The sequence below is a fragment of the Ursus arctos genome, unplaced genomic scaffold (assembly GCF_023065955.2).
Source record: "Ursus arctos isolate Adak ecotype North America unplaced genomic scaffold, UrsArc2.0 scaffold_27, whole genome shotgun sequence".
NCBI lineage: Eukaryota > Metazoa > Chordata > Mammalia > Carnivora > Ursidae > Ursus > Ursus arctos.
This window is the reverse complement of record NW_026622952.1, coordinates 2170495-2190657: the sequence shown is the minus strand read 5'-3', so window position 1 is coordinate 2190657 and position 20163 is coordinate 2170495. Positions and strand designations below refer to the sequence as shown.

The 20163-nt window shown below is 44.4% G+C and overlaps 1 protein-coding gene across 12 annotated transcripts in view; it reads right to left on the bottom strand.

Moving 5' to 3' along the window:
* Positions 1-20163, bottom strand: part of SLC20A2 (solute carrier family 20 member 2) — a 104441-nt gene that overhangs the window by 34895 nt on the left and 49383 nt on the right. For all 12 annotated transcript variants that reach the window (XR_008956007.1, XM_026485652.4, XM_048226213.2 and 9 more), the window contains 4 exons: positions 13511-14063; positions 8790-8930; positions 7363-7448; positions 3959-4055 (listed from right to left, as the gene is read on the bottom strand). Coding sequence is in view for 11 of the 12 variants with exons in the window: in XM_026485652.4 (XP_026341437.1) it covers positions 3959-4055; positions 7363-7448; positions 8790-8930; positions 13511-13799 (613 nt within the window). In the remaining variant the exon portion in view is untranslated. The remainder of the gene's footprint in view (positions 1-3958; positions 4056-7362; positions 7449-8789; positions 8931-13510; positions 14064-20163) is intronic.

Below are 20163 nucleotides of genomic sequence, written 5' to 3'. Positions count from 1 at the left end.
CTGAACAAAACCAGGTCCCACAGATCCTTCACAACTGAAGACCTTTTCATTACAAATAAACCTCAGGCTTGTATCCAACCCCAGTGAGCACTTTATCTCCTAAAGTTATTTTTGCTTCTTGCAAATTATTTTTTTAAGGACAAAAATGCAGAGACCATTTTTGAAAGTGCTCAGGCTTTGAAGTAGAAGAATGACTTTTACTTGAGAAAAGTCATGTCAAATGCAAAGTAAAACAAATCAAACTCAGCCTAAGATATAAACAACTTCAAAATAATTTAGAATGGAGGAGCAGAGGACATCAAAACACAGCACTAGAACTCAACAGCCAACGAGCCCCACTGAAGTCACGGCCATGCGTAAAAATGCTATTTATCAAAAGTTCTTACAGCTGAAACAGGGTAAGATTAATGCTGCTACTCATTTTTGAGAGAGAATTTCGTTTCTTTCTTTCACCTCTGAGACACCTACGTGTTAAACGGAAATGTCCTAAGGAGGGAAGGGAACTAGAAGGAACAAACTCCAGACCAGCAGGAAGGCAGGCCAATTCTGAAAGGAGGCTGACTGAGTCACTGTCGAAGGGACCCTTCTCAGCTCAGCCGTATCACCAAATATGACACCAATGCTATCAGGCAGTGAGGCCCCGCGTGAGGGAGTAGTAGACAAAGCCTGGTTTGAAGGGCAAAAGTTAACCTTTGTTTAAGTAAACAGAAGATCTGGACGCACCTACTGGACAGTCTACAAACATGCCCCAGGAACCAAAATATTAGCAAAGTCCTTTCCTGACTTAGTGGGGAAACAAAATGACCTTCTTCTCTTCCTTTCTTTCTCCTCTAGGCAAGCCCCCCCCCGCCCCACCTGCCGGAAAACTTCAAGTAAGAAGCTTTCCAAACCAACATGTGTGGAAAAAATAAAAAGATAGGATGACTCAGGATATGCTGGCAACTTAAGGCGGAAAAGATGAGGCTACTTATGATTGATGGTCACAAAATAGCCCTAACACGTATTACAAGGCACTATGGGCCAGGCACCATGTTCGCACCCTGACTGCATTATCTCACATGATGTGGTGGCCCTTTCACGGAAGTCCTCCTGCTCTCCTCACTTTATCATGACGCACAGGGGCTCAGAGAGGTGAGATGTGACGTTCCTGACAGCACAGCTGCCCAACCAAAGTCCTTGATGTTAACTCCAGCACTGGGATTACTGTCTGTGCTCTTAAATGAGGAGTGATCATCAAGATTCTTGTGCAGATGTTCTGATATGCCTGATTAAAGAGGTAGCTACTCTCTTTACATTACCTGTATATTAAAGATATACAAAAAACACAGAACCAGGTTTCTAGATGTATTAGAAGCCCTTTTTTTTTTTTTTTTTTGAGAGAGAGAAAGCAAGTGAGCTGGGGGAGGGGCAGAGGGAGAGAGAGAGAATCCTAAGTAGGCTCCACGCCCAGCATGGAGGCCACTGCGGGGCTCGATCTCACGACCCTGAGATCATGACCAAAATCTCTTTAAGTCAGGCGCTTAACTGACTGAGCCACTCGGGTGCCCCTATTAGAAGCCATTTGTAAAGAGAGTGAAAAGAAGGGAAAGAATGTATGAAGGTTGGTGAATTTTTTTTTTTAAGTAGGCTCCATGCCCAGTACTGACTGTCATCAATGGTGACAGGAGGGACCAGGAACTGCAGAGCAGGTGTCTAACCCGTGCCGTGTCACATGTCAGTGTAACGTGATCACGCAGAACCCAGGGTTCGGGACTAGGATTCCCCACCTCACTAGTTATATGCCCTTGGAGACTCAGCCTTCCCTGTCTGCACTGCCAGTGTCCCAGAGGAGCTCAGGGGACCAAAAGGGTTAATTCATGTGCAGTTCAGCTCACTAAAACTCAGCATTTATATTCTTCATTTCTTACAACCTCCCTATGAAGTACTGATATTATCCTTAGTGTCTCATCCATCATACAGTTTAATTTTCTCTACAATATTTACTGCTCCACTCAGATGATTCTTCCAGCAAATTTGCACTAAAACTGCAGCAAAAAATGAGGAAACAAGAAAGAAGAGATGGGAAAAAATTAGGCCAAGTACAGAAAGAGGCAAATTTTAATTAAAATCACACAGTTGACTTTCAACATTCAGAAGAACCACGAGGAGCAAGAAGAATAGAGGGTAGAAAAAAAATAAAATGCGGAAATAAAAATAAATCATCCTGATTTATACCAATTCCCATTTCTGGGACTTGGTACTACCAAAGGCATCCCAAGCCTCCCCTTAGTCCCTGAAATCACTAAGCCGAGAGATGGCTATTGACTCTTGCTGGGCTTTTCCTTCCGCTACCTTGTACTCTGGGAGCTGATATAAAATCACGAACAAGACTCCCAGGGAGCGAGGAGATGGGAGGCACATGGCAGCTCCGGGACAGCTCCCTCCCACCCTGGCGCTCCAGGGCTGGCCAAGCACCATGTGATGCTTTGGGAGATTTACACTTGGTGGTGGGATTAACTTTGTGCTGTGGAGCTGCGTTCTCCCTGCCTCCAATTTTCTTATATATTGAGAAGACAGTCTGTGACACACACCCTTCCCAGTCCATGAATTACAAAGCCTCGAGGGCCACCAGGCTGCTGACATCCCAGGCTAGGGCTCCATCCCTCTCCGGCTCTCCTCGCCCCCATGACCTTCAGCTTTGTGCTTTCCGTTTAACTTAAGGCAGCTGTGACACTCTACCCCTGGGCTCCCACCCGAAGTCTAGAAGTCCTGATCATGAGTTTAAATACCCTAAAGTTTAAACCCTAAAGATGAACATTTTGAATGCTGCAGAGAGGCCAAAGCAGAAAGTTATATAATGTTAACATTTGTTCAGAAAGTTTCTTATTTGCAGTACTGAAGTACACAAACATAATCATATATGTCTAATAAAATAAAATCTGAGAAACATGGCCTTGAGGACACTGAATTTGAGGAATTAATAAGGACATTCTCCCATTTTGGAAGAGGGCACTTCTCAACTATGTTATGACATGCTATTTAGGGGAAATTTTATCTTTTTGAACAGAAAAAGGTAGATGTTTGTCAGATATGGCCAATAACTGAATCTTAATCCATAAAGAACATGAACAAGAGGAAAAATGACACATAACACAAACTAACATATCCGCTGAGTCCAGATGTCCCCACCGTAATAGGTATATTTGGGATCTCGCTGCAGGAGGCCACCACAAAGAGAAACAGGAGGAATCCTCTCTACCAAAACATGTACAGAAGTATTTAATTAGAATGCTCACCCATCCTGAAAGGTTTGCCAATAGGAATACCATACATGTTCTTCCTTAGCCATCCAAAATGCAAAAGAAAACAACTTTTAACTCTTGCCCCTCCCCAAAAGCCCCTAAAACCTTATAAAAAGAAAAAAAGCCATTAGAATTGGAATAGGTAATCCTGAAAATATAATCACCACTGGTTTTGGTATCTTAAAAAAAAGGGGGGGTAGCATCTACTCATTGGATTCTTTGGTCAAACGCCAGGGAGTTGGGCATTTGCGTCATGCGCCACGTCAGAGCTCCCCCTGCGCGTCACCCATGTGTGGACGCTACTGCTCATGTGTGCCCCACCCCTCCCCAGACTCCTCCGCGGCTCAGGGGGGTGCACGGTGTTAGACCCCGTGCTGAGACTCAGAGGGCATGAGAAGGCTGCCATGCTTACACAGCAGCACAAACGGCAGAATGAGGATTGCAAATTTCTTTTTTCACTTGAAAGTCTGTTTGTTGCCTTTGTCCTTTACATACCTCTTGAGTATTTAAAACAAGGATATGCATTTACTAGTCTTTTCCCTACTCCACAATGAGCATGAATGATGCTTTTTACTGTCGGCCAACAACAGTGCTGGCACCAAATAAACCAACCCTGTGAAGTCTAATGGTAATACTACGCCTTGCCTGCTGGATTTAAGCTTCCGGGGAGTTCTTACCTGGCGCTCCTGTGTACATGATGGAAAACACATTTATTGCTATTGTAGCAGCATAGAACACTGGGAGTGCCCGCAGGCCATTGGGAACAGGGTCCTCCTGTATGATAAGGAGATAAAGCGGAAGGTTAGGATTCAGGAAGCCTCTGGAGCCACACAGGCAAAATGACAGAAAACACTGTTACGAGAAAGTCTTCCAAACAGTGGTGTGGCCAAGACGGCGGGCCATGTCACTGCCGTGTGATCTGTTGCACGTCGGCTCGGGCTGTGTCTCCCACACAAATGCTGTTTCAAAGAGCACTATTGTGGCCAGCAGACACGCTGAAGCGCTCGAATCACATGAGCTGATGTCAGATTTAGAAACAGAGAAGAACTGTGAGGTCAGGCCAGTCCCTGGGGACTGAAGCCCAGAGCTCAGGATCTACTTCAAAACCCTCGGCACTCGCCACTCCAGCTGAGTTCAGGTTTGGCCCTGAAAATCCATATTTTGAGACTCGGCCCTTGGAGGATGCTCTAAGAGAGCCAAGTGACGTGAACACCACTGCAATACTGGGAGATTTCCCTTCGCCCTATTACACACTCCATTTTAGCTCTATTAAAAGGTATAAAGCAAATATATTACCATCTGCTGTGGTTTTAAAGATCTTTTCATAAAGCATAGTATTTAACCTTCAACTACTGAAAGTTAAAAAAAAACCTGTGGGTTCTTTGTCTAATAAAACATTTACTTACAACTTTAGGCTTCTGGGACATTCCCTAAATCTAACACTTGAACAAGAATGGTACTGCATATGTTTCACACTAAATAACATCTGAGAGAATATCTGAAATTGAGGGTTCTTTTTTTAAGAGTTTATTTATTTATTTATTTGACAGAGAGAGAGGGAACACAAGCAGGGGGAGTGGGAGAGGAAGAAGTAGGCTTCCAGCAGAGGAGCCTGACGTGGGGCTTGATCCCAGAACGCCAGGATCACGCCCTGAGCCGAAGGCAGACGCTTAATGATTGAGCCACCCAGGCGCCCCTGAAATTGAGGGTTTTAAACAGATCTACAGAAGATTTTGAAGCAAAAATATGGACTGGGGGGATGCCTGGGTGGCTCAGTCAGTTAAGCATCTGTCTTCGGGTCAGGTCATGATCCCAGGGTCCTGGGATGGAGTCCTGTGTTGGGCTCCCTGCTCAGCAGGGACTCTGCTTCTCCCTCTCCCTTTGCCTGCTGCTTCCCCTGCTTGTGCACTCACTCACTCTCTCTCTGACTGATAGATAAATAAATAAATAAATAAATAAATAAATAAATAAATAAATAAAATCTTAAAAAAAACCCCATAGACTGAGAACTCCTCAATATAGCACTGGCACATTAGATGTCACTTAAATAATTCAAAAAGGGACTAATTTCTAATAACCATGTAAGACACTGGTATTTATATGAATCTGCCACCTACCCTTGATAAAAGGAAAATGAGATCTAACAACTGCTGTGGGCTACAGGAGTAAGGATAAATAGAGACTGTCAAAGATTCCTAGTATCAAACGCAAACATGTACAGAAATCAAGTGTGTTTGCAGAACAGTACAGCCCATTAAGAAGCTATTCTGCAACGTCTCAAGTAGCCACCAGCACTCGTCAAGAGGCTTGAGTTGAACGGTAATGAGGTATAAGGACCAGTAAGAGCAGGGGTCGCAAGTGATTCGACTGCATGAGACTCACAGCCAGGCCAGCAAACAGGAAGAAGCTAGGAGGCAGGGCAGGAGCCAGGGGTGAGGTACAGTGGTCTTCTAACCTGTCAGGTACCACACGACAAGAACCCAGGCCCCACTACAAACGAAATGCTCGGGTGCTCAAATGCCTACTGCCCCTGGTTTCCAAAATGTTTTCTCAGGACAAGAGTTGCTGAAGACTCCCACCTGGAAACTTGTGAAGGTGTACAAGTGCTGAGTTTATGGGTTTTTTAATCAAATCACCTTACGTTTTCTCAAATAACTTATTCTTAAAACTCAAATGCCAACTGTCTCAAGATTTGTCTTCTCTCCTCCCTCCTGGCTCCCTCCCTCCCTCTGTCCTTCCCTCTCTCCTTTCTTTCCTTCCTTCCATCCGTCCATCCATCATCTGCCACCTATCTAAGCATCCACCATTCCCTCTTAAATACCAGTGTCTTCCCAAGCACAGCACTGGGCACTGGAATACCAAAGTAAGCAAGACAGTTCTACTCTCACAGATCTTATAGTCGGATGGCAAACAGGCCAGCACGCAAGACCTACAGCACCACACAGCACAACAGTGCAATGGTAAGAAAGCACGGCGTGTTGCAGAAGCATGAGAGAGGGAAGCCACCAGAACGGGGTGGAGAAGAAAGGCTTTCAAGGAAGCGGCACGTGACGGCTGGGTAGCAGCAGGAGTTTGCCAGGCGAGGATGGCTTCCAGGCAGAGGAAGTCAGAAAAGTGAAGTCTAGCAGGCAAGAGAGGGTGGCACCTTCCAAGATGTAAATAAAGATAGTATGGAGAGAGCCCAAGAGAAGGAATGTCACTTTGTACGGATCCAAGAGAAAGAGCCCTCCAACAGACCGCTAGGCGGTGCCGAGGGAAATAGCGGCGTCTTCAAGCGAGGATCCACTTGAGGGGAGGCCTGTCCTGGACGCGCACTGCCACACAGGGACCTGGGGCCTGACTTGGGGCATATAAAATACTGCGACAACCCCTTGACAGTCAAAAAACCACAATCGAGTTTTTTCCCCTAGAACAGGAATCTCAATAAGTTCATCAATCTCCTTTCGTTTTTTATAAAATCTACCCCCAGTAGGTAGATTTCCTTCTTTTTATCCATTCCTCAGGGAGAGGAAAAAGTCAGTGTCTCAAGCTTGCTTTCTCTGTTAAAATATAGAGAACACTTTATATTTGGGAAAAGAAATTTTCCAGCTGTGTTTAGTGACAGTCTCCTTCAAGTCTGTTGATAGCCTATGACACTCCGTTCTGTTTAACATTCAGGAAGGATTACTTTACCTTTCTTGAGGTCTGCGTGCAATGCCTGGGAGCGCCGACTAAAGAACTAAATCACAGGGCACAAAACACTATTTACAATGCTGTTTTCTGGGGAAGCCCCTCAGTACTCTACCTCAACTCGTTCTGCCTACTTTATTTTTTTTTTAAAGACTTTATTTTTAAGAATCTCTACACCCAACGTGCGGCTCGAATCCACAACCCCGAGATCAAGAGTCGTGTGCTCTACCGACTGAGCCAGCCAGGCCCTCCTTTCTGCCTACTTGAAAATAAAGTCTAATTCTAACTGCAGGGTGCCGTGCCTTAACAATGTAAAAATAAAATCATTCTTCTGACTCCCTAACAATTATTTCTATTGAATAGAACTAAAATTAGTTCTAAAACGTAATAAAAACATAACAGCCTCACTTACCTTCTTTAAGATGAAAATTCTGATCAGTACAAACAGCACGCCAGACATGAAACCAGACAACAGTGGAGATATAAACCAAGAAGCAACTGAATAATTAAAAAAAAAATCTAATGAATGTTAAAATTCTACATAACTCAAGTCATATTTATACAATAGAATGATAACCAACACATAGTATATCCATTCATAGGTGTTCTTGGAATTTTTCACCTTAACAGAACCTAACAAACCCTACTTCCCTGGCAGGACCGACCTTCACACGTACACAGCTACCCTCACACACAGACAGAGTCCCGTGTAAGTGAGCACACTCCCAGCACACAGTCAGGTGAGGGATCCCTAAGCCTGGCCTCAGAAGACAGTCTCCCTTGATTCCCACTGAGCCTCTTGTCTGCTCTTCTTACCCATCCACATATGGAGACCTGGTCCTTGCTCCAACAGTAAAGTTATTTAAAAGGGGAGCCACCTTCCATTTCATTTTCCTAGGTTAGCCTGGTCCTGCCATCCTGACCCAATGGCCCAGCAGTTCCCATCTCTGGCTGCATGCTGGAAACATCTGTGGAGTTTTCAAACACTAGTATGCTCAGGTTCCACCCCCAGAATTTTCATTTAAAAGGTTTGGAATGGGGTTCTGGGCCCTGGTATTTTTTTAACTGCCCCTCCAGGTAATTCTCAAGTACAGCCAGAGTTGAGAGACATTGTTCTAGAAGCCTCTGGGATCTAAGGTGATTTTCCTGGCCATCTGTGTCCCTGGCTTGGTAGGTCAGGAGTCTGTTTGACCTAGAGCTCCCCAGGCCAATGTGATTCTTATACGGATGAGTAACCCAGTGGACGGAGATGGGGTGAGAGAATTGTGTTCAGAATGGGTGGGTTTGTACTTATGGGGCTGAATGGATTTCCCTCTTGCTAAAAGCCAGAGCCAGGAGGCAGACCGTCAGACCCGTCAGACCTGTCCCTGCTGGGCAGCCTACAACCCAGAAGGAGCACTAGAGTGTCTCCTATGTGGGCGCAGATAGGGAGACCTCTTGAATGCAGTGAGGTAAGTAAGACTGGGCTCACTCCCAGGCTTCCCCATGACCACGAACCCTGTCTCCAGACACAGAAGGTATTTTCTTCACCAGCACCTAGTTTTTCTGACGACAGACAGATTTCAATCAGATAAATTTCTGTTCTGTCTGGGAACAACAGATAGATACTGATTTTCAAAGCCCTCTGACATTTGAAAAGAGTGGCATTAAAAAACTAACACATAAAAGTTCACAACCTCCATTAGCAGAAATCTCAGGGAAATGTATTATCCACATAGGTCTTGTCTTCTAAACCTTAACATTTGAAGGGAAAAACAGATTATAATGGTGACTTGTAATAAGACTTGCTCTAGAGAAGGTAAGCCTTGCTTCGGAGAGGTAAAAGAAAATGGCAATTACCAATCTTGACGAGCTCCATCCACTGCACACCTTGTGTACCAATGGCGACAAGCGAGAACCCTATAGTAGAGCCGACGATGCAATGGGTTCCTGAGATGGGAAGTCTCAGGAAGGACGCAATCAGCTGCCAAACCGCCGAGCCTGTAGGTTGGCAGATTTAAAAAAACAAAGTCAGATACAGAATACAGGATCTCAAACAGCCACAAAAGGAAGAAATCCAAATTACTGTTTTCACAACAGTATCCGCCTAGGGTTGATTTTTTATGGATTATTTCTTTACAGAGTGCTAACGTCCTGACAGAAATCACTCAACTTCAGTCAAAGGAACATTCTTCGACACTGAAGGGATAATGATGATTTATTGAAAATATTTAAAGAAAAGTCTCTTGATGCCAGTTGTTAGCTGCCGTTGTCACATTTAGGTACAGGTGTTGACGATGAACTTGTTCTCATGTGAAGTGTGGCTAAGACCAAGCAAGAGATTACAGACCCAGTGAACACAGAGAAGTATGGAAGGCTGCACACTGGAAAAGACGTCACTGCAGTTAAGCCTATGGTCCCATAAAGAGGAGGGCCAGGCACTCACGAGGTCATATTAATTGGTCTGTAAGAGAGACTGTAATATGCAAACAGTGAATCATTACATTGTACACTGAAACTAATATAGTGTTACATGTCAATGACACCTCAATAAAAAAGTCACTATGAAATTTAACCCACAGGTGGGCGTCTGCTCTCAGCCCCTGCCCAGAATGCCAGGCATTTTCTTTGTATGCTTCCTCAAGTCTTCTAATTCTTACCACTTAAGAGGATCCTTAGTTTTGGCTTTGTGTCCTTTTCCCTCAATTTCACCTCCTTTTCCAGGCTTACTGTTTTTCTAGGCTACAGTTCACTCCAGATATTTTCATAAGCAGATCAAATTTTGCAGTGCATATTAAAAGCATCAGCTGGGCGAGATCACTTTCAGAAACAGTTGTTGAAAAGCTCATATAGAACTGTAAGGGAACAAAGGGCTTGGCTGATAAGCAGGGCACGTTATTAATCCCAAATGTTAATTCTGGAAATCTGGTTGCTTGGCAGCAGCACTTTTAAGCAGATCCCTGGCATTTTCTTCAACGATATCTGAGTTACAAAGGATCATTACTGGCTGTACAGGCCCTAGTTTGGGCAGCAATGCTGACAACTGCTCCGGGAGTGCTGGGCATGCCCACCTGTGAGCCAAACTGGGCTCTGACCCTGTCCGTCTACCCCTGAAGCGTGTGTTGGGAGGAGGAGGGGCCGGCCTCATGCTGCCAAACTGGTGACAGGCTCCATGGCGGAGGCCAGGCCTCCCTGTGGACAATTCCTTAAGCCTTCACATCTAAGCCCTGAGCTCCTGAGTGACTGACTAGTTTGTGTTAAAAATAGAGCCAGAGCGTAGAGCATGTTACGTGGCAAAGAACTATAACTTGAGAAACACACTTTATGATTTCTATTCTTACAAACTGAAAATAATCTAGTGAAGTTCACAGAAGAGTACAAACTCACCCAGATGAATTCAGACCATGAGATTTTCTTTCCAGAAAGCTGCTGACTTTATAACATAGGTCCTGGAGCAGCAGCGTTTGTAAGGAAAGGTCGGGAGGACAGGCCTGCCCGGCCAGGAAGGGGGCCAGTGGGCAGGAGGGGAGGGGCAGCGGAAAGGAGGGGAAGGCAGAGGCAGGTATTTGCGGGGCACCTGGCAAAGTGAGAGTGCGAGGCCTCCTAAGCCTTGGGAATTTCTGAAGGCCAACGGGATTACATTAGTGTTAAGAAAAACAGTGGGAAAAAAGACAGAGATATTTTAACTTAAGATAATGATATCTTATAAAAAGGAAGGGATTAAGTACAGAATAAGGGTGTAAGACAAAACCTAGGGAAAGTCGGGGGAAGGTGGGCATCTCTGAGGCAACAGTTCCTGGGAAGGTGGGGCAGGGGCCGCGCAAAGGTGCAGGGTCACGCTGGAAGCAGACAGGCAGCATGAGTGTGCTCGGCGCAGAGAAGGCTCGGCACTGAGGGGGTTTTAGGAGGATGGAACACTTCTTACTTTGGTTCAAGGAGACGGCTTGTTCATGCTATTGTGGGTATTTCCATGAGAAGATGGTGAGTTCTGAATTCTCAGATTTTTGAAACCATTGGTGGTTTCATACTAAGTGGACTGACTATTGCTTTGGGGCTGAGCTTATTGTTCAAAAAGGGACCTTGTTCTGGAAGTTTAGCTGATACAAATGATCTCTTCCACCCAACCAAACTAATGCTACCACAACTCTATCAGAAAGCACAGAGACCCAAGGGCTTGGGGAGACATTTCTAAATAAATAAATAAATAAATAAATAAATAAATAAATAAAAGAATAGAATAAAAGGACAGGGGGAGAAAAAGAGAGAAGAAATGGATATTGAATTTAGAAGAGGGAGAAGGTGACAATTCAGGCATCAGAAAAGAATCAGCTTTGGTTTTGGCCAATAATAATTATACCAGCATCTTAAATTATCAAAGCTCTCATTTGTAAGGAACCCAATCTAAAAATCTAGGTAACTCACACAACTACCCAACAAAACAGCCTTTGAGATTCATCTACCCACACACCAAAAGAGAAAGAAAGAAAAAGAAAGACTAAAAGAAAGAAACCAAAGCAAACAAAATCAAGTTATTCAAGCAAAACCTCAAATTGCTTTGGTTAACCTAAATTCTAGTTGAGGTAAGTATTCTTCATTCTCTCAGTGAAGAGCCAAAGACCAGGGGTGGGAGAACTGGGAAACTGGACAAGTCATACTGCCCACACGGAAAGTGAGCAGTGACATGAAGCTCCGAGCTCAAAAGGCTTTCAGTCTAAGCCAGGGCCTCCGTGTGGCCTCGCTAACAAATCTTTTTAATAACCACAACCATTCTGGGGCACCTGGACAGCCGTTAAGCGTCTGTCTTTGGCTCAGGTCATGATCCCTGGGTCCTGGGATCAAGTCCCCATCGGGGAGTCTGCTCCTCCCTCTCCCTCTGCCCCTCCCCTGGCTTGTGCTCCCTCTCTCACTCTCTCTCAAATAAATAAAATATTAAAAAAAACCACAACCATTCCTCAGAAGTTTTATCCAAGGAAAGGAGAAGCTGCTGTTAAGAGTTAATTTTATAAGTGTTTTTCTTTATTTCTTTCCTACTTCCAACATTTCTTGCCCATATCATCCTGAGTGGAGAAATCTTAATTTCAGCTCACTATGATTATGCCTTAGATACCTATTATGACAACCAAGGGTGACTTTTTACAAAAACTGTCATTTTCCTAAGGGAAATTTCACTTTTATCTATGATGAGAAACAGACATCCAGTGAAGGTAAATAAAATTCAATCATTAGAAGAGCTGTTGGAATGAAAGCATTCATGAACCGCACATCTTGTAAGACACCAAATGCTGAGAAACAGAACTCCTCGGCGCGCATTACCAGCGCCCTGTGCTTAGCAGAATCCACTACCTTAGTATATGGGTACGGGATATGGATCAAACACCTCAATGACTTCTCAAACCAACCTGCTGTTGCAAAAAGATGGTGGGCCATCTTATATTTGGCAAATAACGTCCACACTCTGGGTGCTTCAGAAACACTAGTGACAGTAAAGAACTAGGGGCCTGCGGAACGTAGCTGTGTTCTTGGTACACCAGCATCTTACCTCCTACTGCAGGACCCTTCCTACCAAAGGATGTGTCCTGTTGAAAGCAGAAGGTGGTAGGATTCCTCTCTAACCCTCTCCTCCCTAACCAAATTACCCAACTAGATCAGCTGTCTGCTGTGACGTCATCGCTACCCAGAGGCAAACAGAGCGAGAGTCCTGTGGGCTGCACTTAAGTATTCCTGCCTGAATCTTCTTTCTGGCGGTAGCGAGGGCAGGAAGGGCTGAGCCCTCACGGTGCTTCAAGCTGATGGTCAGCTTGGCCAATGGAAAAATCACACCGACTGGCCGGTCAGTCTGCTTGTTAACATGATTCACTGCCCTCAATACTTCCCTCTCACCTACACAACTCGAAACTACCAATATAAGGTCATACGGTAAACAGGTGACACACAAATGGTCTTTTGGCCAGAAAACAAAACAAACATGTCAAATGGAGCTCTCAGAGGTAGAATCAGAAAGTCAAAACAAAAGCCAACAAAGGGATTACAAATAAGGTAGAAGACTAGAATTTCCTGAAACACGAGCACTTGAGATTGATTCGGTAACCGCTCAAAACCTTATACTGAGAATATAAAACTTCATAAATACTGGTTTTTGGCATCCACATTTTCAAAACATTGCATCCTAACTGATGAAAAATCTATGGAAAAATAGACATCAACTGTCAAGGATATCTCACAAGTCAACCTTACAGACACATTCACTGAGACATGTTATTTCTTTAAGAACTCTCAAACCAGTTTAAAATGATAGCTAGTTTATAAACATCTTTGTCTTTACTTTATAAAAAGTACTTTTAGCCAAATCTATTTTAACAACAAAGTTTGCTAAACATTGAGAAAATGTTTGCTTGATATTTGAACACTAAAAAAAAAAAAAAATTAAAATGCAGAAAGCAAAAATATGTAGTAAATATGAAACATCAAACCAGTTTTTGAAATTAAAGCAAAAATCACACTCATGGACATGACAAAAGTATTGTAGGAAAGTAGGCCAGCAGACACTCTTTCCCATTGATGTAAAGAATAAGGCTACTTACCAACCATCGCACTAACTTCCCCAGCCATTAGTGTTTCTACTGTCTCGTTGTAAAGGTTCACATCAATGATACCTTTTCGAATGGTCTCTCCCACTTTGGCTCCCAGTAACACTGAGCCGGTGGTTTCAAATATTGAAGCCAAAATGCATGCCTGCCTCAAGGTCACCACGCCAGAGCCCACAGCAGTACCAAATGAATTGGCAACATCGTTCGCACCCACAGAAAACGCCAAGATAAAAGCTATGATAAAACCCAAAATGACCATCCACAAATACTCATCCATGGCCATTTTAGAAAGTGGGCTCCGGGTACTTTTCTTTTGCAGAAATATTTTAAATAAACGAAGCTTGAGGTTATAAACGTCGTAAGGCCGAGAGTTCTTGTAAACAGTGAGTTTGCTCTGGAAAGTGCTGGACAATGTTAGAGCCTGAACAAACTGCTAACTGCTGGTTTTCAAACTACTGTCAGTACAGTTCATTTGGTTGTGTTCAGTCAGCGGTAAAACACATTCCATATTTTTCCTCCCAATCTGGGAAAGCTGTGATGTCTCCTCCTGTAACAGAAAACAAAAGAAATCAATTACCCCAAGCAACCTGTAACAGGTTGTTCTTTCAGAAATAAATGTTTTAAGCCTACTAACGGGAGCTAACTTTGGCATGTGACAGATCTAACCATAAAGCAATTCAAGGAAGATTATAATTAGGTTAACTGCCCACCCCCCCCCCACCACCAAAAAAAGCTGGTCCCTAGAATATCAGAGGTTGAAGTATGTTTTATAATTACAGGCTGACAAGCCTTAATAAGATAGGACTTTTTGCAATCTGGAAAATACATTTGGTCATTATTTTCAGAAAGAAAAAAACTGCTGTAAATGGGCAAAAGATAAGGAAATGAGAAATTCAGTTACAGAGTTTTTCAGATATGTGGAATGTGCCGAATTTCTTGGACCGGTGATGACCAAATACGATTCTGTGACACCACAGGGTGTGGCTAATATCCTGCCTGCACCTTTACACATAAGAAATGAGCACTTTACGAGCACACCATGCATGTTTCGGAAAAGCTTCCAGGTTCTAGTGTAAAATGACTCATCCAGAGGGTGACGCAGGTGGAAATGGAGGGCCCTCCGGAGGAAGACAGAAAGTTGCAGAATGAAACGATCCTACGGAAACACGATTCAGATCCTGTCACTATTCCATGACTACCCATACTTCACTCAGAGGAAAGGCCAGAGGCCTCACCATGGCTTGGAAGGCCCTCCAAGGTCTCCTGAGAGCCCTGCCCAGCCCACTGTCCTCAGCTCCTATTGCCTCTTCCTTCACAGGCTCCTTTCTATTCCTTGAAAACACCAACCACTCTCACCTCTGGGCCTTTGTACCTGCTGATCCCTATGCCAGAAAAAAATCTCCCTGACAGCTGTGTAGCTACTCATGCTATTTAGGTCTCTGCTCAAATGTCACCATCAGAGAGGCCTTCCCTGACCTCTTGAAAGAGCAGCCCCTCCCCCCATGCTATTATCCATCCCTCTCACCCTACTTTTTCTCTGTTTTACTTATCACTGCATTCATTCATTGATTCATTCATTCTTGTCTGTCTCCTTTCAGGAGAGCGCGGGGACTCTACTGGATTCTCTGCTGTATCTCCAGGACACAGCATAGTGGCTGGCATGGGGGAAGCCCTAATCGATTTGTTGAATACATGGAAAAAAGAGGCTATTAAACATGGAGAAAAGACCTTCAAGATAAAGAGGCAATGTCACAAAATTAATATATCCATGAAGTAAAACTGTCACTAAAAGCTTTGGAACTGTGGTATTCCGTTATTATATAGTCAAGGTATCAAATCTGTATTTTTTTGAATGTATTACATGTGCAGAATGGTGCTTATTAGCACAGTGTGGTTCTTCACAGATGCTTATTGACCTGAACTGGATAAATTAGGCTCATATGTCATGTCATAGACAGTATAATGATCAATCAACATTAAAATTATTTAGGGGGAAAAAACAGGACACTAAATTTTATGTATATTGTGATCATGGCGATGTTAAAATCCATAAAAAAGATGGGCAGGTAATATACTAAAATCAGAACAGTGGCTAAGTTTGAGTGGTGGTGTTATAGGTGATTTTTTCCTTTCCACCCAAAACTGTAAACTGGATCACATGCTTTTCAAATTAAAAGAATTTATAATAAATCTATAAGCATATACTAAGAGCCATCTATGTATGCAATGCTATAGGCATGTAATGAAACAGAAAATATACATTGATAGATTTTATCATTTGCTAAGATTTGAAGCCTATGCAATTCTAGAGATTTAGATCCCATGTGAGACAAATGAAAAGACCATTCTAAAGGCAAAGGACAATATCCCACTAAAAGAGTATTTTATTAATGTCATGGACACATTAAATCTAGAAGTGAAAATACAAAATAGGAATATTTTGGACCAATATGATCTAATCTTAAAACAGAATTCTTGATGAAATCTTGTCTGTCAGGTTCGCTTGCCAACAGGGCAGACAAGAACAACATTCGACAAGTGTTTATTGAGAACCTCCCTTGTGCCAGTCACTAGGAATATGATGGTGAGTGAAAATGGACGGGGGGCTCACCGACCCGTGAGGGGGCAGACACTAACCTCACAAACACACAAATGTACGACCCTTAGCTGTGGCGCGTGCCACGGAGGCAGGAGGCCCTCGGCCCCCAGCGTCGTGAGAGCACAGTTCTGGGCCGGGACCGGGTCTGAGAGGGCAGGGAAGGCAATTTAAGGATGGCAGCAAACTCTGGGTTGGGGGACGCATTCCAGGCTTGGCCCGGGGGGGGGGGGGGAGCAGCACGGGGGAGGACAGGCAGGCCGGCAGCGTCCAGCAAGCTGGAGGCTGCGGCCACCATGCAGACAATTGGGTGCCACTGAAGGGTCGTAACCTGAGGGAGGCCGACACGATCAGACTTTCACTTCGAGAAGTTTACCCTGGGTGCCATGTGCAGAAGGCGCTGGACAGAAGAGGGAATGTGCTGAGGCTAATTTGGGGCTACTGCGTGGTTCAGGCAGGCTCCCTCGGAGGCCCCCGGCCCGGCATGGCCATGGCACCGACCGAAGAGAAAGGACACTGAAGGAGGGGTCAAGTGGTGGTGGCCTGCGCTCGGGGACTGAGAGAGACAGATGGTTGCTGACTCGCGGGACTGGGCTGAGAAACTGCCGAGGAGGGTTTTTATGTTTTCTCCTTTGCACTGTTTCTAGTTTTGTTTTTATATGTTAGGGCAAGGTTTGCCCACAGGTGCACTCCAGGACAGGCTGCACACAGAGGTCAAGTCCAGGAGCACCAAAGCAGGTATGTCCTCAGCCCAGGGTGGCTTGGGGAGGCTTGTAATTGTCCTTATGGGACCTCAGGCACCATTTCAGACCAGGGATGCCCTCTCCTACTCAGATAATCTTAGGTAACTTATTTCTACACCTGGGTCTGTGTTCTTTAATGCAGCTTTTCTCCCTCACATTACGTCCAATAAGCATCCGGTTGAGGAGAAAGGCTTTTTTGAAACCAAATGACTTCTATTTTGTATTCTATTTGTAAGACCTGTTTTTTATGGCAAGGACCAACACCCTGATTTTCTCCCTCTTCCACTCAAACAGGAGCAAAATAAAACAAAGCACTTCAACAACTGCACGATCTGCTGCGGAAACAGAGCTTGGCACCCCCGGCACGGGGGCCAGGGAGCGCTGTGTGCAAGGCCGAGATGGGAATCTGTCAGGAGTGTGGAAGCCCAAGTCCAGAGTGGCTGAGGTCTGGCTGGTGTGTCACCGGACAGCGCTGGCTGTTTGAAAGCAGGATTCTGGAGGTGGGCAATCGAGTCAGCGGGGAAAGGTTGGCTTATTCAACAAGTGATGTTGAGCCAACTTGCTAACCATCTGGAAGGAAGAAAAAAAGTTAGATCCCTACCTCCAGCCAAAATAAACTGAAGATTTAAATGTAAAAACTGAAACCTGAAGAAAAGAACACAGAGGCAAATATTTACTTAATATCAGGATGGGGGAGCCTCGACCTGATACTGAAGAAGCAACCCATTTGAGTTCATAGAAATCACGTAGCTGGGAGACAGAGACGCCTGATGTGTGGAGGCGTCGCATGGAAATGCCTCCTCTCCTCCTCAGTGATTCTCAGTGAGGGCGCAATGGTGTTTAGATCTTCCAGCTAATGCCTTGGTTCTTCTCACTCTCCTGCAAGGGCTTTTCTGAAAAGGGTCAGAACAAGCCTCCTAACTCTCTCTTTCCTTTCCCAGTATGAAAGCCTCTAGATGGCTTCGATTCACAGGCCTGAACGTTCCAAGATATTCCTTAAGTTTCAAATGCCACCGACCCTCACGTTTGAGGAACAGAGACCTTAGAATGTTTTGAATCATTGGAAGAGGTACTGAAGGGTTTTGTAAGTTCTACTTCCCAGACTTGTAACGTGAAGAAGATACTCTCTTTTCTCGGTGCCCTCAATGCTTCTGAGCAAGCTCCTCAACTCTGAGTCCTGCCCACCATCACTCTGTTCCTGTATCTCTGAGCCAGCCCTGCTTCCTGCACCAGGCCCAGTGAGAGCACTGGCAGGACGCCCGTGTCAAGGATTTACAGACCTCTCTCTAGAACTTCCTCTGTGAGCATCTGCTTCAGCTCTACCTCATACCCTCTTATCTACGCTAGAAATCCGAATGTTGAAGAAAAAGTGAAAACGAACATGCTCAGAATATTTCCAGTCGAATTTGTACACGGTTTAAAAACAGGAACGTGGCTGAGCTGTAGCACTTCATAGACATGAATACAAAAAAAAAGCTTGGGTGGGGGGCTCCCTGTTCTAAAACGTTGCTAAAGGTAACATCCACGATGACCCCTGGCCTTCCCAAGCAAAAGTGCCAAGGAGGTGCCTGTTGCAGCTTCATTTCTGAAATCTCACTTACAGAATAGCACAGCAGAAGCGGTTTTTTCTTTTCAACACTTGGGATGTAGGTCTTGTCATAAGGAGTTTCTATCAACACCAGTATTCTTGAATAGCTCATGAAAACATCTACTTTACCCTCTTAAATTTTAAAAATTTAAAAAGTAATAGTATATTTATGATAAAACATATCGAGTTTCATATTTTCACACTAATGATAAAAAAATGGAAATATGACAAGAATGGCTCTGAAACTTGCTTTAACTACCTTCAAAAGGCATATTTATAAATACGCAAAGCAGTCTATGGGAGCACAGGAGCCTGGAGAAAGGCAGATGATATTGTGACTGAAGCAGAAGCAAGAAAGCAAGCATTTAAAATGGGGCGCCTGGGTGGCACAGTGGTTAAGCGTCTGCCTTCGGCTCAGGGCGTGATCCTGGCGTTCTGGGATCGAGCCCCACATCAGGCTCCTCCGCTATGAGCCTGCTTCTTCCTCTCCCACTCCCCCTGCTTGTGTTCCCTCTCTCGCTGGCTGTCTCTATCTCTGTCGAATAAATAAATAAAATCTTAAAAAAAAAAAAAAAGCAAGCAAGCAAGAGAGGGATAGGGAAGAAGGGAAGGGGAAAGAAAGAGGAGGGAGAAGGGGGAAAAATGTCTGAAGGGAAGGCAAGACAACCAAGCCAAATGTTAGACCCAGGTTGGAACATGGGGACACAGAGGTGAGAAGAAGCAAGTTTGCTCAACGGGAACAAAGAGCATGAGTATAAAGCCTGATAATCTTTATCAAAGACATTCAGAATGAACGAGCTGCAGACTTAAAACCCAATGTGAACTGGAAATAAAAGGCAAGGATAGCTGACTAACACACTGTGGCCATTCCCAGCACTGCATGTTCTTTCCCTTCTCCTTCTCTGTTGTTAAAAAAGGAACAAGCGTTTCTCCTGCATGAAGAAAGGGAAAGAGGGGCGCCTGGGTGGCCCAGCGGTTAAGCGTCTGCCTTCGGCTCAGGGCGTGATCCCGGCGATCTGGGATCGAGCCCCACATCAGGCTCTTCCTCTATGAGCCTGCTTCTTCCTCTCCCACTCCCCCTGCTTGTGTTCCCTCTCTCGCTGGCTGTCTCTATCCTGTCGAATAAATAAATAAAATCTTTAAAAAAAAAAAAAAAAAAAAAAAGAAAGGGAAAGAGCACAGGACCTGCAGTCAGAGGTTCTGGGCCCATCCCAGTTCAGCTAGCTACTGGCTACACAACTGTGGGCAAAATCATTTAAATGGCTCATCTGAAAAATGGGAATAATGATACAAAACGTGGTGGCTCTGTAAAGGCCCCAGCTCCACGCCAGGGATCAATACACAGCGACTACTATCATTGTTAGCAGATAAAGCCCTGGGTCACAGTCAGGAAACCCGAGGCCTAATCCTGGCTTTGTTACTAACTGGCAGTGTGACCTTAGGTAAGGTACACCCATTTTCTGAATTCCATTTCATCATCTATAAAGTGGGGATAGTAATAACACATGTACTTGACAAAATTATTGTTAGGATCAGACCTAATGTATGCATAAGTGTTTTGTGGTTAGCCTCAAGCACGCTGAAGTTATCAGTACCACTGCAGACATAGGAAGAACAACTTGAAGCTCCAAAATCCTTCTAGAAGGATCTTTCTCACTCTTATGCCCCACCTCCAGTAATCATGTGGATATACCCAACCCACCTCTCTCTAGTCCTGCTC